The following is a 17,405-nucleotide window of genomic DNA, read 5'->3' on the forward strand; positions in this document are numbered from 1 at the left end:
GTTTGTCATTTGGTAGAAAGAAATCATAAATGAGAATCAGGGAAATACTGACACGGAACCAAAGCAAGTGCCTGTTCTTTGGGGCTGAGCACAAAGATCAAACATGCAAATCCAGTACTGCAGCAGATGGCTCTGTGGGCCAGCAGGGGAGGCTGACATGATAAGCAGTTTTGGAAACTTCTCTTATAACTGATCTTCAGTCTCTTATTCTAGAGCAATTTTTTTTTTTTTTTTTAAGCTATCTGAAAACATCATAGCAACAAATACGTTTGAGGTCAGCCAAACAGCAGCTGCAAAAACGTTAAGACAAGAAACAGCAGTGCACAGAAGTATCCTTCCAAACACAGAAGACAGCTGTAAGTATGGAGGCCTAGATTCAGAGCTGATGCTCCATGGACATTCAGAATGTGTGATGTTTTTCTCAGCAGTACTTAAAATATAAAAAATCAAGATAGAATGTATAGGAAACATACAGTTAAACTATGCATAGACTACATAGACATCTCTTAAGAGCTTTTCAATTTTCAAGACAGTTCATTTCCTACTAGTAGATCCACATTCTTGTTTTTCAGTTTTGTATCTGTTTGAATGGTCTTATCCACAGAGATATTGAGTTGTTTCTCAGACACAGTGTTATTTTTAGAATAGGACTGTGGGAAGATCTACCTGTACTCACCAGATCATCGTTCTCTGTTAGTCTGAAATGCTGACAATTTCATCTGTTAATGACTATACTTGGGTCTTGCCTTACAATGGATGAAATAATTTGTACTTTCAAGGTACTCCACAAATTGAGTTGGTTTGGGTGGATTTCATGAGAATGACACAGTATTAAGTGATACAGTGAAATGTACAGTACTTTCTATAGAAAGATGAGAACACCATGCTATTGAATGTGTCCTTTATAAGAATGATAATGATTAGGTGAGTTAATACCCTGACTTAGTATATTTATTATAGTGCTTATAGGCCTGGATTTTTGTTTGCCAGGTTAATGTTTTGCAAAGTGATTCAAAAAGCAAATTTTCTTTTTGAAGTAATTCTCAGTCTTTAGAGAGCTGATTTTTTTGTAATTCAATTTTCACGTGCAATACATTTTTGAGTTATTTACAGGGTGCACAGTCAAAGAGTGGACTTCTCAAGGGACAAGTGCAGCTGAAACTGCCCTTGTGCAGGTTCTTAGTGATCATCACAGTTTGAATTCAGGCTAAGGTACTTCTGTCATGGAGGATGCTGTGAATTCAGACTACTGGAAATAGTGGGGATGCTTATTCAAAAGCAGAAATGAAGCTGTATTATTTCCAGAATTTAGATCTAATAATTTCAGTTTAGTAACAGCGGTAACAAGTTTCATAATATAGAATGAGAGCAGAAGAGTACACTTACTGTGGCTTCTTTTAATCTTCTGAAATCTATATGTAGATATGCATTTATTCCATTGTATGCGCCAGGCAGGGTTATTCCATGTATTAACAAGACAAATAATACAACGTAAGGCAAAGTGGCTGTTATCCATACAACCTGCAGACAACAGAGATCCTAAAGGTTAATAAGCTGTTACAGAAGATTTAAGAACGTGTGAAAAATACAGCTGGTGCTTTCTTGGTTTTGTCCATTCAGTTCTATGGAGAAGCTCTTTATAGTATGCCCTGGAGGAAACACGTAAAGAATAATGAAGGGTCTGCCGTCACTGCCTGATGCTATTGGGTGATACTTTAATGAAAATCTAACCCCAGGATTTCTGGTGAGGTGTTTTCTGAAGAGATATCAGAAAAGCTTCAAATTCCTTTTATTAGGCATTTATTTTTCTTCTCATGGCATTTTATGTGACAACAAAGCATGAAAACATCAGCACATCTGGCTAAGAATGGGACGTACATCAGACAATTTAAAGCATCTGTGTCTTTCAAGGTATTTTCTGGATTGAGACCACCAGTGCAGAATTGAAAATATGCTAGTAAAATTTCCAGTCAAAACATCATGCAAGTAGAATCTGTAGATAAAATAAAGGCTGAATCTGGATTGTGTACTTCCACTGCACACATATGAAGGCCTCTTGCACGGTTTAGTCCCTGAGGACCCCTCAGATGCAGTGATTTAGTCTTTTGTTCCTAAAATAAGGACACTTCTTAAAGGAGACAAAGAATGTAGTTGAGATAGAAGGACAATATTATCTCTACCTTTCCTGAAGTCTTCACTCCTTTCCACAGACTAAAGAAAAGAATGATTACCACCACCAAGAGGCAGAGGGAAAGTTGCCAGCGAGGCAAGCCAAGGTCGTGGATTCCACGGCTTTCATGCAGGTGCAGAACTCCTCGCCTGCATACCAGATACACAGAAACAAAGCCAAGTCACTGGGGGAAAAGGGCTTATCTATCCCATCCTGTGGGCAGTGGAAATGGATGCTGCACTGTGCTAGGAGCTGCCCTTCAGATACTGCTAGCAGTTAATGATTTTTTTTGTGAAGCCATACGTTATGCTGCTTCTCACTTTTTGGAAGTGTCATTCATTATCTTCTAGTTTCCTTGAGCACTGAGCAGATGCCCAGAGAGGCTGTAGAATTTCTGTCCTTGGAAATTTTAAAACTTGGCCAGTAAAGAGCCTGAATAGGCTGATTTACTTTTGAAGTTGTATTAGATATCCTTCAGACATCTCTTTCAACTTAAATTGTTCTGTGACTCTAGATAAGCAAGCAGCTAGCTTACTTGCACCATGGGCAATGAGTTTCTGATGGAATGAGTTTCTGTGAGGCTGCAAATGGGAAAAGTGGTTGGATAGGAAAAGCAACAATTGGTGAATTCAAAATGGATATAGAACTCTTTGTTGTTCGTTGAGATAGTGGGAAAATATCAGAAGAAATTCTGTTGCTTAGCAGAGTAGAGTAATTCTTTTGAGATCAACAAAAAGTTGTGTAGGAAAGAGTATTTCTCCCAAGGACTGGTGACGTCTACCATTAGAATTGTCGAAACACACTGTGTGCACAAGACAGAGGGATGTGGGCGAATGTTGCCATGAATCTCCCTTCCTCCCATCTGTTCTGTGCTGCTGAGGGGTCGTGTTGCTTGTTCAGATCCACATAGAAATATTTCACTTAAGGCTATATTTGCGAGGAGGAATGGCATTGTGTTTGGAGTCCTGTACCAGGGAGAAACTGCAAAGCCAACTCCTGGTTCTGGAACAGTTCTATGGGATGTTGGCTTGGGGATGCAATTTCTTAGTCTTTTAGTGTCCATTCAGAACAAATAATTGTGATCTTTCTATCTTTCTCCTCCTCTTTCTCTATTGCCTTTATTTGCTATGTACTGCTTGAATAAAATAGTTGACCTCAATCGACACTGTGATAAAAGACTGAACTTGATGAATCCCCTACCAGTGAAGGAGCTTGATACATACAAGATAAGTGCATTTTGGAGAAACTGAAATACTGAGTGATTTGCCCTGTGTGACTGTAGACATGTGGATAGTAAAGCCTGACGAGTCAATTCCTGCCCCGCTATCAGTGCATACATTCTCTTACTAGCTAGCTGGTACATCAGAGTTATCTTCAGCACTTGTCTTATCAGGCCAGAGATGAGTCAGATAGAACTCTGAGGCAGAGCCAATCTGTGTCAACTTAAGTGAGGGAAAACTGAATAAGTCTATACTAATTTAACTGTAGAAACATGCCGGGAAAATAAAGGCCCACTGATACAACCCATTTAGTAATCTACAAGTGCAGCATATAATTCCATTTTCATACCAAAGGTATCTAGATGTAATCAGCCAAGAACTTAACAGTTTCTGCTTCTGTAGCTCTGTTCTGTAGGAAATACTGTATTCTTGGACTGTTGCTATTCTACATCCTCAATTGAATAAAAGATTCTTTTTAAAAGCATCCTTCTAAAGTAAGCAGCTGCTTGATTCCTGTGGCACTATAAGGATAATTACATGTCAGGCGTTAAAAGGGTAATGACTGTCTGTGACATATATTCAAAGAACCTTCCTATTTAGAAAGAATGTATGAGATGAGTTTAACTCTTATTATATAAACTGAATAGCTAAGTCCTCAGCTGTTATCTGTGGAAACTGCAAAATGATCAGAGCTAGATTTTTTGATATCTCATTAAAAAAAAATCATTAAACATAAACTGGTAGGTGGATCTAATTCAGCTTTTCCTTAGAGGGAGAATGGAAGCTATTCACATTTCTGCTAGTAGAGTGTGTTTTCATGGGAATCCAGAGGTGTGAATGGATTCTGGATAGAAATGCTTGATTCTGTTCTAAACTTACCAGTTTGAGCAGTGTTAAAAATACAGTTGGGAAGAGCATCACAGATTCAGATAAGAAAATTTGTCCAGAGACTGGGAGAAATTGTGCAGTCTGTGCTGTCACAGTTATACTATTACCATTATTATAGTTGGATGCTATAAAGAAAGTCCTTTGGATTACAAAGTGCAGATGAACCTTTAGAAAACAGAACCTGAACTTGCATTCTTTGTGTCCACTTAACCTTTTATTCTTCCCGCCTAAACATTTTTCTGAATTTTAAAAGAAGACTGCTTCCTTCTATTTGCTTTCCAAGGAGCAGCTAGCAATGTCTTGCTGTTAAGAACACTTGACAGAACTGCCACTTCAACTGTGGGATTCCCAGGATTTTCAGGAGCGTCTCCAAACCAGGAGTTCTGCTCCCTTAATCAGGGTAAGGGATCTTAAAATAGGAAGAGAAAAAATATTATGTAGCCAATTAAAACAGCTGTGTAACTGAGCAGCTAACCAAGGAAATCTTCATAGACTACTGCTGTTTCTGAGATGGAATCCTGGTGGATTTTGCTTCCTCTTCCTTTACATTTTTTTTTTCTTTCTGACCTCTTAAGTCCTACAAACTTTCGGAAAAATGCCATTTCTGAAGGTTGCTGGGAAGCAATTCATGAGTGTTTACCAATTAGAGGCTACATTTGGGTTCCAGCTGCAGCAAAAAGCAAGAGATCTAGTAGCTAGACTGTGATTTGGAATCAGATGTGCTGACATCTGATGGAGAGGAGAAACAGCAGTCAAACTATTAGACTAGACTTTCTTGGCTTGAAGGATAGCTTTGGAATGTACTTTGAAAAACAGTCATTTTTTGAACAAGGGCAAACCTGAAAAGAGTTTAGCATTCATCGTGTTCATAAAGTTACCATACATCAGCAATGCTATCAAAAATCCAGTTAGCAGCTCAATTATGCCTCAATTAATCCTGTTTCCCATTAAGTAGTACTCTATTTCAGGAGCAGCTGAGGCTGCTTTTACTCTGTTTCTCCTAAAGCATGTGGAATGATAGATTCCTGCCTGGCTCCTTTAGATTATACTCAGTCACTTCCCTTTCAATGGCCACAAAGAAGAAAATGGGAAGCAAGCGGTACTGCAAGATTCTCCATTCATAAAGCTTTGAGCTTGAAACATCCAAGTTCAACCTGTTGATATTACAGCAGCATAATGCAAGATGCCACATCCATTCCTATACTGAAGTTGTCGTACTGCAGAATTATCCCATTTCCCTGTGCTGTAAAGATGTGTACATGTCACAGGCAAAGTAGCATAAAGGGATCTCTTAAATCCCTGCATCAGGGAACCAGGAGAGATGCAGCACTTGGTATCAGTTTTCTGTCATTTGCTTTAAATTGTGCTCAAAACTACTGAGAATGATTCTTGTTTTCTAAGTATAGAGATTTTGTCCACATCTAATAAAATAAACTCAAAAGTCATGGCTCTGAGTCAGAGAGAAGGCAACAATTAGAGGCAATAAAATATAGATAATTAATATTTTGTCTGGAGATCTTTATTATTGAAAAAAAAGTGAAAATAGGTGAGAAAAATATGCAAAAAGGATGACAAAATATTATGAGGAGGGATGGAGAATAGACACTAAGAGATGAACTGATTGAAAGTAGAACAGGAACATATTGTGCTGAGCTAAATAAAAGAGGAGCTAATAAGAAATTAATTTTATCAGCCATTTGTGCACAGGAGCCTGATTTATGCCAAGACTACTTTCCATGTAAGGGACTGTAAATTACATTTGCAATGACTTTGAGACTGTAAATATAGGTCCCAAGAGTCTGTCTGCCTAATTGCAAGAGGAGCAGGAATATAAAGTCATTTCAGTTTGAAGCTGCATTCAGAGATTCCGATTTCTCTCTCCAGAAGATTTATGCTGGTCCTTCCTTTCCCAGTGCTCCCTGCTGGGAAGATTCCGCAAGTCAGTCCATAACTCTGGCACCAGTTCTTGCCCTCCTTCCTTCCCACAATCAGCCAAAGGGAACAAGTTCACCTCTACTGAAATCAGCAAATGACAAATTGTTTGCTGGATCACTGTTTTTCGTTATGTCTCTGTGTAGCACTTGGTTCCTCTTTAATGTGGTGTTAGAGAGCCAACAGGAAGCCCATCTGTTGGGTGCTCACATATAAAAACTACATAAGAGAGGTTATAGGGGAGGCAAGGGCAGCTGCTCAGACTCAGTAACTGGAGGAGTCACAACTCTAGTAACAGCTTGTGACACAAACCTGTGTCCTAGTGTTCCCGTTACTATAGCCCTTTCCTTTGTCTCCACAGTGAGAACTTACTCTTTAGGGATATGGTCAAAGATGTGTATAGGGAAGGAATGACATAAAAGAAAAAGAAATGCTAAGGGTCTTGGTCTGAAAATTCTTCATTTTTTTTCACTTCAAAACATTAACCCATACCCAGAAAAGAGATGGTAAGAGCTCTAGGTGTTGAATTCTCCCAGATTTTGTCAGATTGGTTCTTTCTAAAAATTTTCTAAGGAAACATTTTTGTAACTCATCCCTGGGGAGATTTCAATGGCTGTTTTAGAAATTTAGTACATTTTTATCCAAAAAGGTGAAGTTAAAGATCTTGGAGTAAGCCTTGCTTTTCCAATCTCAAATCAATTATAATTTTATTTTTCCAATACTAATATGACCACACAACTCTATGGGCTCAGACAGTCTTTTTTTAAAAATGTAATGTAAAAGTAATTTACTCAAATTTGATGTGATCTATCGAAGGGTCATTCATCCAAACAATTTCTAGATGGTTTGTATCAGATTTTAGATGGAAAAATGTAATCAATTTATCTAACTAATTATTTAACTAACAGATTTACAATCCAACAAACTGAAATTTTTCCAACAGAAAGCTTTTATTAGAAACAAATCTGTTTGATTTTAGTGTTTGTAAACATCACTTCTGAGTGCAGAGTTGTCTCTGAGAAATGACTGTTAATCCTCAGTTTTGGAGGAGACGGTAAGTGAATGCAAAACAAATGTACTGTGGCTTTCAAAAATAAGATTTAGGGAGTTAGCCAAGTACTTCAAGTTAGTATTCACTTATGGGGGGATCAAGCTCAACTGGTTCTCATAGAATGAATACTGAGGAAATTGATAAAGAAAAATAAATAGATACAGAACTGATCTTCTGAGTTCTGTTCCCTATCTGGGCAGTTAGACTAACTTTTATGATTTAAAATTTAATGCAAATTGTAGACTGAAGATGTTAAAGCACTGACAGTGTATACAGAGAGCAATCTATAGAAATTAAATTACATACTCAATTTAGAAAGCAATTTGAGGCATGATAATTGTACTCATTTAGAAGGCTCTCTTATATGCATTTCTTGCATTTATACATTTGTGCAACCACGGTTCAGTTGTCCTCACTGCTAGTTTCCTTCAGGGTATAAAATACAGTTGTTTCTTTTCCCTGGATAAAGTAGCATTGGATGGGGTATTTTGCACAGTTTGCCAGGCTCCTGGTGCAGATGCAGCATGCTTTTACTGCCATGCTGTTTCCACAGCAGTTGCACACAAGCTGTACGTGCACAGCTGTGTGGGGCAGGGGACTGGAGCTGGTTACCTGTGGGTTGGGATCCCTGTGCTGTACCTGTGGGGCAAAAAGCCATGTGTGGCACTTCTGCTGGCTTTGCCTTGAGCACAAGACGTGTTGCCTTGACTTGCCAGGATTTCAAATGCAAGGTAGCCCAGGAGAGGTGCTGTAGCAGTGCCCCCGGCCTCTGTAATGATTGCTCAGAGCCTGGTAATGCTACCAAACTACAAAGAATTCTGTGTAGAGATAAGCAGTTAAATTATTCCTGCAAGTTAGCACAAAGCAGGCTGTTATGCCTGCAGTGTAATTTGCTGCTCCTGATGTGTGTGCTCATGAAAACTCTGGAAAAGTTAGCTTGGCAAAGTTGTTATTTCTCCAGTCTTCTGAACTTGTTATAAGATGGCTTGTTGTGGGTTAGGAATCATTTCCATAAAGCTGTCCAAAACCTAAGAACATGTGTACCCATGTGGATTTTCACTGCACTCACATTTCATTTCTTTTCTCTTTGTGTAAGTAAATGGCCAGCAAACGTGGAGATGTGAGCATACATGAAAAGCAAATTTCAAAGCTGCACATGTAAATATTTTTGGAATAGCTGAGTGCATAAATACTTTCAACCAAAAATTTCTGTATACTGAGCCAAAAAGAAAAAGATTATTAATTTACTTAGTTGAGTTCAAAAACATTCTGCAGTCAAAAAGTCAATAATACATGATGTGCAGGCATGCACATATGGAAATCTCAAACTATGAAACTGCAAACAAGACATTCAAACATTTCCTAAATATCTCCTCTTATTAAGTCATCTTGTCTGATTCAGTTTTTATTTGCAAACACAATTCCCTATGCTTACAGTTGAGCTGGTGTTTTCTCTCTTTTGGGCAGGTTCACAGTTGTTTGCATGGGGAAGGTTGGTGTCACTCTGTTTGCTATGTCATAGAACCATGTGGAGCTTCAGTCAGTCTGTGGTGGTATTTGCTGTGAAGGCTTGTACCCCACAGCACAAGCCTCTTACAAAAAAGAGGCCTTTACTTTATAAAGTGAGGATTTTTGGAGGGTATTGTTGGTTCATATCCTCCTCATAAATTACTGTGTATAGATATGATAGATGTGGACTGCTGCAACTCAATGCTCTGCTCGTTCCTTGTTCACAGATAGCCTTTTTGCAAGTAAACTCTGCTGGGCAGACTTCTGAGTTCTGCTGATTTCCTTTACTGAATCTGGTGGGAAAATGTCCCTATTAAAATGTGTTTTATTTCTTATACAGAAAGAATGGGTTACAGTTCTGGGAAAAGCAGTATCAGAAGGAAATAGCTGTAGCTCAATGGATTTGTTGATAATTTTACTATTTTGTTTAAAAAACTGTCGAGATTCATTCCTAGAGGTACAAATTTTTTTTTTACAGGCACAGGGCCTTATGAGAAGAGCAGTGCTTTTGTTCCTCCAAACTGGTGTTTTTTGATTTTCAGCATAAATGAAAGCAAGATGGAAACCAACTCTTTCCAGGCACAAAGATGGAGAGAACAAAAATAAAGTATTCCCAAATTCAGATTAAATATTTAAAGGGAGTGCTATGGAATAGATAGAGGAGCTTTTTCCTTTTTTGAGAGATGGACTTCTGTTCTTCCAAATAAATGTTTTTAATGAACCATTTTAACATATGTTGAATGGATAGAATGTCCTCTGCATTGTGTTTAATTCCAAGCCACAAAAGGGAAGTAATCAGCACATCTCCAAAGAAATGTGGAACTGACTTTTTGTTCCTGGACTTATGACTAAATATGAGCAGAAGGGCACTGCCAGATTTTGGAGTGTTTGCTTAGTTAATTTTGCAGTGTGCATGTGCCTTATAATTCACTTTAACCATCACTAATGAGGTATTGTAGAGGTCCCATTCCCTCCTGTATTCCTGCTTTAAGCAAGCGACCCATTGACGTCAATGACAACTTGGCCTGAATTGAGCCTGAATAACTGAAACCAGACAGTGAAATGAAATACTCTCTAGAAAGCATAAGGGTAGGACCACTTCAGCCCAAGTTATTGCCCAACTCCTGAGGCTTGAAAACAAAATCAAGTTTGCCAGAGTGCCTGTGTCATGCCTTGACATGGGAATTACGATTTGAAGTGATTTCTTCCAAGTCTGCGGCTTAGTGATTTCTTCCTGCTCTCCCTCCCTGCCAAGCACTGGACAGCTGAAAGATTTGGCCTAGATCCTTAGTAAGTTTTCCCTTCTCTGTCTCGGTACAAGCAGTGAGGATTAGCATATTTCTGTGGAGCTTAGTGGCGCCTTTCTAGAAGTACCACAGTAATGTCACAGCACAGCACTCCCACTTCTTCCTACAGTTTTTTCTGTGCAGTGGAGGTAGAGATAGGAGAGTCAGCTCTATCAGCTGGGTGGTTTTAGGAATTTTTTGCCAGCTTTGCACTGTGAAGGACTTACATCCTGAATAGAGAACAAGTATCTGCTTCTCTCTAAGTGAAACCACATCAGCTGTATGCTTGTGGCTTGTTTTGGAAATACCTCTTTTCAGTCATTCTCCCACCGCAAAAGAGATGTTTGGTGTTTCAGGTCTCCCTGTTTACATAAGTTTGTATATATTCTTGATGTAACCTAAACCTAGAAGGAGAATTAAGAAGTGTCTTATGGCTATCTAGCAAGGAAAACCAGGTGTAATTCCTATGTAAACAATTGGGTCAAGTTCAGAAGCAGTTCAAGCATTAGTGCAAGAGAGTGTAAGGGCACTTCATATTTTTAAGGGAATATTTGAACTTTACTTAAAGGGGTTTTCAGAGGGAATATAACCAGTCAGACCTCTACTTGAGCTCTACATCCAACAGCAGTGCATTATTTTGTAAATGTGCTATATTGATGCAAATTTAACATTACATCATTACTCCTATTTCCTAACTCCATTGCATTCAACATGAAACTTTGCAGTCAGAAGATCTGCTCTGGCTGCTGCAAAAGGACTGCAAGGGCAGTTATTGGATATAAGATGAAACACTGTTTTCTGAACTGGGTTGTCTTTTCATAGTTGGATCTGAACACACTGAAGCTGCGCAAGCATGGGTCCACACCTGAGCTTTACAGCTGGACTTAATGAGCTAATCCAAATACTGGATAATAACATAATGCCCCTTGTGATTCCCTGTTTTTACAGATGGGAAAGCAGCTGTCACAGATTGCGTTACATGAATTTTTCATTTTTGCAATATAATCTAGTTACTAAAGAATACAAGGCCTAAGGAATTAAGAACTGTCTCAAAATTCAGGAGCCAAATCACAATGAAATGTCAAATTCCCTTTTTATTCTTACGTTTTAAAAACTGTAACTCGACTCTGCTTCATGGCAAGGAAAGAACCCTAATATGTCAAGTTTCAGTATGCACACAGAACTGCAAACAGCTGTTTCATGGATTGGTAGAACGTAAAGCATGGTGCACAGATTCCATCAGCACCCAGTACAAAGACAAAATCACCCCCAACCATGATGTGATAACTGAAATTGCAGAGATGCTCTTTAAGTCGTGAGAAAAGCAAGAATGTGAGGATTGCATTTTGCTTTAAAAAAGCTTAAGCCCAAGACAACTATAAAGAAAACCTTTCTTTAAATGCTGGTCACATGAAGTTCTGTAATAATAAGTTCTTGATTTGAAGATGCTGATATAATTTCTCATAGTTATTTTAAAGTCATGTTCTTGGCATTCATATTGCCTTTTGCTGAAAATGATCAATTTATAACAAAGTTCTGAACACACTGCATACTGTCTTTGTAAGGGCAGTAGATTTCCTGGCTGTCAATATTTGTCATTGTAGTGAGTTCCTTTAAACTCAAATCCCCTTACTGTTTTCAAAGCATCAACACCCTTGCCCACAGTGTTTCTCTACTGATTATTGTGCTGTCTTCAATAAAGAACAAGCAGCCACAAATGTTTCAGACCTGCAGACCTACTGTTAGCCAAGTTCTGTAACACACACTAGGTTAATTTTGCTAACAGTGGTGTCCATCTGTTTCAACAGTTCAGCAGATATGTGCCTTGAGATTTGTTCATTTCCAACATAAAAATATTGACTGATTATTGGGATTGATTCAACAGCTGATTCAATCAGCATGATGCTCACCCTCTTTTCTTTCTCCTAATCAGATAACATTTTCCTCTGGGGATCCACAATGTAATTATTTATACACAGATTTACATCATTGTTTTATAGATATCTGCATACCTTTTTGATTTCAAGTGTTTGATTTGAGTGTGTCTTTGCCTGTCTTGGCCCATGTTGCAGAACGCCCCTTCACTCAGGGATTAGAAAACGTCCATCTTTTTACAGCTGTGTAAAACTCCCCTCCCTGCTCAGTGCTTTGTCTCACTTCATTGAACTGCTGAGCTCTGCTCTGAGACATTTTGCAAGTGGAGAACCAATGATTACTTTGAAGGCTTCGAGTCAGTTTGGTTTGGCTTGCAGTGGTCTTTTTCATAACACTGCTCTGTTTCCTTGCTCTGGCATAGTTGATGTGAGCAGAAATGGAATAATAAGAAAGATTTGTAACTTCTGTTGAATTCCATGTTGCTCTGTGGCAAATACTGCATTTGTACTGGAGAAACTGAAGCCTGCAGAGGCAAGGGTTTTAGTCGTACAGGAATATAAATCAAACTTTACCATTGCATTTTAACCTTAGTCTTCTGATGCTTATTTTAGAGGCTGGATCCTAACCTATTTTATCTTCCAGTGGAAACACTCTTAGACATACAATTTTGAATAAATAGTAAAGTTAAGTCAACACTTACTCATAAAATTCAGCAGCAGGAGTGAGCTTATACTTGGAGTATTTGGTGCCATTGCCAAGCACTGACGCGTTGAAGAGTTTGGGATCTGTACAGTTTGGGCTATTCCAACTGTTGTCACAGTTCGTCCAGGGGAGCTCAAATGTGAATGATGAAAATAGATAATACAGAGACCAAGCTATGATAACGTTGTAGTAGAAACCCACGTAAAGAGCTATGAGTATCACTGCATAGCCTACACCTAAAGACAAAGGAAAATGAGATTATACATTGCATTTTATATGCAACAGTATATGCAAACACTGTAGTTTAGTTCTCAGCCATAATTGCAAATTTTTTTTAGATTCTCAGGCATATATATATATATATTTATGTTTACGTGCACGCCATTGATCTTAAAACAAGTAATTACATTAATGAAGTTGGAAAGTGATTGGCCTTTAGGGAATCCAGTTGTCTTGCCAGAGAAAGAAATTAAGCAGCTCAGTGTCAAAATTTGCTTTTGCTCAACTCCACTGGGTTTTTCTTCCAATGCAAAGGACTGCAAGCCCATGTTAGGAGTGAAATTCATTTCATCTTCATATCGGAATCCTTGGCAAATTTTCTTGGAAAAGTAAAGCTGAAGTTTCTCTATGCCTCATGCTGAGCTTGTTTGGATCAGATAGCATTCCCCTCCTGTTTCGTTACCATTGTTCCTCTCCAGATTGCATCTATCAGTTTGTGACTAGATCCAAAACATGAAACATAACAGCCTATGCTGTTCCACTGAGTGGAACAGGTGGTTCTGGAGCATACGAGTAAATCTTAGTGTATATCAATCTTGGGGCTAACCTGTGCTAAACTGGAGATATCACTATATCCCCAGGATTACAGAATGGAAGTCACAGAAAATTTAAACCTAAGTCTGGGCAGGGCATTTGGTGAATCCCAGTGTTAAGCATCCTCTAATGCTTCAAACATTTCTTTGGTATTTTTGCATACTGTTGAGGTGTACTTGGAGTGTCTCTTAAGTGGGAGAGCTTTCTCCTCTAAATAATATATGGTTTTTAATAGTTTAGGTGGAAGCTTTGTTACTTAGTGGCAGAGCAGAATAAAAGCTTATTGTCACAATTATTCAGGAAGCTTCTTTTATCTTGGCTAATATTGTTCTTCCGTTAGTCTATGAGCAGGACTGATCTGTGAATCCTATCCTAGGGTTCTCTGTATTTTGTGTGATGGGTAGAGACTTCATCTGCTTTATTACTACCATCACAGCAGTGTCACAAGCACATAAGTGTAAACTTTCATTTTTTATTTTCTCTGGTAAAGTACTGCATTGGAAGCCTAACAGTTGAATATTTTTGAACTATCACATTCCCTGACAAAGCAATGAATTAGCCCACAGCTTTCCTTGGTTCAAAATCTGCATAAGGAACAGATGCAGACTGAAGAAGTTGGCAGCTCAAAGACTGCCGCATACCAAAGTTTCTCTTCCTTGGGAGGTTTTTAGTATATAAACCAGTTTTTTCATCCCTAACACTGGGCATAGATAGCGAAAAGAAAGATGAAACTGTATCCTGAAATCCTTAGTGCTTACATGAACACTCAAACTCCAGTGATACATTACAATAAACACAAAGAAAGAAAAATAAATCACCTAAGAGGGTAATTAATTGTTAATATAAATGGTAAAATACTAAATATGAATAATAAGTTGCACTGAAATTAGATGATCTCTGTTCAGGGGGACAATTACAGACATTTCATATCAAGATTCAGAAATACTCTATCATCTATCATACTATATTATCAATGCCACTTCTTTGCAATTATGAGGATGTTCAGGAATGAATGTGCTCTCCTGTTTCTAGGTCTGACTTTTTAAATGCAGCGCTGTACAACCCACACTCTAAAATAGGCTCTGGAAAATGTACAGATGAAAAGGCTGTGCTGCAAAGGTTACAGGGTATATTTTAAATCACATGCATTATGAGAGCATCACACAAGAAGCAGAGCTCTTGGAGATCATGGCAATAATATTTATAGCTAAAATTAGTACTACAATGCTTTTATTTTAGGAAAGCCATTATAAATTTGGGTTGACTATGTACTTTTCAATTGAGTTAAATCATAAAAAAAACTCAGAAACGTTATGAATTTAGCAGTAAAATGTGTGCATGCTTTATCAGATTGATCAAAACTTTAACAATTACTACTTTAAACAGTGAGTTTACAGTAGTGCTGAGATGAAATAAAATCCAATATTTATTACAAGAATCATATAACTCAGTTCATCTGCATCCTAGTAATAAGAACATTAAAAAATCACAGTAGTGTATCTTTAGCCCACCTTGAATATGTAAGCAGAAAAAAAAGCAGCTGGAATTTCAACAAGCCTGTACATGAAAAAAGTTCTACTTTCCTTTCTCTTTGTATTTCAGTCCTGAAGTCAACAAACAGACTGCTTCAGAGAACTGTGCTGTTTGGCTCAAACACTCAGATCCTTGCGGTCTAGTTCTTATAGTCAAATTTTCAAAATCCTCTTTGTCATCCAAAGTCATTAACCAAGGCCAGCTGGAATTTTGACTGAGCAAGGGCTGCAGGTTCCTGGGTGCTGGGATGAATTTTGCCTCCATGAAAGAATTACAGAAGGCTTAGGCAAACCTGTGTGACCTCATTTTTAAATTTAGGGACATCTTTTTTATTAGCTCACCTATTTATCTTTTATTACATCTCTAATTTTACTATGAGTTTTGGGTTTGACTGATATGAAAAAATAACCAACCTCTGCAGTTCTCCCATTCTGTGATTCTAGCCTCCTGGAAGGGGAGAGCTTTATTTTGAGAAAGAAGTTTAACATTTACTCAGTGTAACCTATATCCAAGTACCGGATATGCTGAGTTTGGATTGCCAGTGTTAAGCTCTTCAGCTTTTGTCATGGGATGAACACGATCTGAATTTTAAGCTTTTAGGATCAGTCAGGCTTGAGTGGTTTCATTTCAGTGATTTCTGATAGCTCTGTGTCAAAAAGATTTTACGTTGGGTAGCTCACGATTTTTGCTGGTAAGCAACGGTTAAGAAAATTCTTGAGGCTCCTTAAGACATGTTTCATGTACAGAAGCCACATGGTTTCTTTCATCCAGAAACACCACCTTAGACAGCCCCTCAGTGCCCCCAGCAGCTAACCCCAGCTATTTCTTGCTTGCGTGTCGCAGAGGGGGACAGGGCTGAACTGACATGGATAAGGTTTGATATTTCTAATCTTTTGCATCTTCAGCCCTCCTTCCACCCAGAAAAACTCAACTCCCCCCATCCCCGGTGTACAGGCAAAAGGGAGACAGGGCTGAACTGCTCCTTCTGCTTATTGCTCTCTGCTGCACTCCTCAGCTAAAGCCTACAAGATGATTACTGTGTGTGGCTTTTATCATTTTCTGCTTCACCCATGATAACAAAAAGGCTTCTGACTTCAAGGGTTAGAGAAAGGTCAGCAAATATCATGCTGTCTGTGGAAAGACAAGACCTTTCTTTTGTTTGTAGTTGCAGGTGTTGGCACCCTCACTGTGCTTTCCAAGCCAGCAGAGGGACGCTTACCTTTGAACACTGGGCAGATCTTCCACACAGTGGCAGCTCCTTCTCGGTTGTACTGTCCCAGTGCTAATTCCATATAGAACAGGGGCATTCCAGCAATGATTAGGAAGAGGATGTAGGGAATAAGAAAAGCACCTGAAAATAAAATAATTAGACATTGTAGTCTATATTTTGATTACATTTTACTTTATTGCTAGCTAACTGGCTAAAGACAAAGCTACTGCTTTTGGGAACTAGAAAGGAAAAAAGATTCTTCCTAGAAAGAAGAATCTTTGTTCTCTTGTCTGTCTGAAAATTTCTTAGTTGTTTTATATGATCCAAGTCAAAGAAAGAAGACTCCCCCAAAAGGAATGGCTATATGTGACGGTATGAATTATCAGTTATAGTTGGTGTTGTGCTTAATAGCTGGATACTCAGTCAGCTTTCTGCTTTGTGGTGGCTCTAAAGTGCAGTTTTCATTTCATTGCATAGCTTGCTTGGTTCTGAAGAGTTAAATTAATGTAAAATATCTGCATTAAAAAAATGACTGGATTGTTGTGATAAAAACTGAGAGAATCGCTAAGTATCCAGAATGATGGCCTGGTCTCCTTAGGAGTTACTGACTTAAAAGAAAATAGATTGCGACAAACCTGCTTAAAATTGTTCAGCAACAGAAAAAGTAATGAAACAGCAACTTCTGTCTTTCCCAACAGCAAGGAGTAGGAGTCTGTGCAAACCTTTAAGGCCTGTTGTACTGGCTTAGTCACTTGAAAGCTTTCCTTGCAAAAGAAAATAAGTGCTCTGCTTCTAAATACATAAACTTTCAGAAGGCACGTGCAGTCTATAAAAGCTAAAGGTATTACTGAAGCTATCTACAGCAGGCCAGTAAGCAGCATGAATTTTGTACATTAAAAGTATCTGAATAGTTGTTGTTCCTTTATGTTTTGTGTCTGCTTTTCGTGGCTATTCCTAGAGTGAGCTGGCTACCATAACTGCTCAGAGAGAGAAATTATAGGACACAGTGCAGAATAATGCAAAGCCAAGACCTGTTCCCTTACTCTTACCACAGTCTACCTCTAGGAAGTAATGTGCTATAATGTAATGGCAAGGGCAATGTATTCAGCATTCAGTCTGAAATTCGGGGATTCTAATACTGAAATTTGGTAGTGAAACAGAGCCAAGGTGTAGCAACAGAAATAAAAAATAGCTAAAAGCATTGCAAGTTTATCTG

General features: G+C 38.4%; 1 protein-coding gene across 1 annotated transcript; it reads right to left on the reverse strand.

Annotated features, from left to right (window-relative positions):
- Positions 1–1,350: 1,350 nt before the first annotated feature.
- LOC104913017 (sodium-dependent noradrenaline transporter) lies at positions 1,351–16,325 on the reverse strand. The gene is made up of 4 exons (XM_010718002.1): positions 16,199–16,325; positions 12,632–12,869; positions 2,181–2,319; positions 1,351–1,521 (listed from the first exon to the last, which is right to left on the reverse strand). The coding sequence occupies exons 1-4, from the start codon at positions 16,284–16,286 to the stop codon at positions 1,351–1,353; spliced, it is 636 nt and encodes a 211-aa protein (XP_010716304.1). The 5' UTR covers positions 16,287–16,325.
- Between the last annotated feature and the right edge of the window lie 1,080 nt (positions 16,326–17,405).

The sequence above is a fragment of the Meleagris gallopavo genome, chromosome 13, assembly GCF_000146605.3.
Source record: "Meleagris gallopavo isolate NT-WF06-2002-E0010 breed Aviagen turkey brand Nicholas breeding stock chromosome 13, Turkey_5.1, whole genome shotgun sequence".
Classification (NCBI taxonomy): Eukaryota; Metazoa; Chordata; class Aves; order Galliformes; family Phasianidae; genus Meleagris; species Meleagris gallopavo.

Excerpts from the sequence above, each read along its gene's own strand:
- LOC104913017 (XM_010718002.1), bottom strand. The coding sequence starts at position 16,286 with ATGCCCCTGTTCTATATGGAATTAGCACTGGGACAGTACAACCGAGAA. Across the intron at positions 12,870-16,198 it reads GATCTGCCCAGTGTTCAAAG|GTGTAGGCTATGCAGTGATA; the intron begins GTAAGCGTCCCT and ends CTTTGTCTTTAG. Across the intron at positions 1,522-2,180 it reads GAGTGAAGACTTCAGGAAAG|GTTGTATGGATAACAGCCAC; the intron begins GTAGAGATAATA and ends TGTTGTCTGCAG.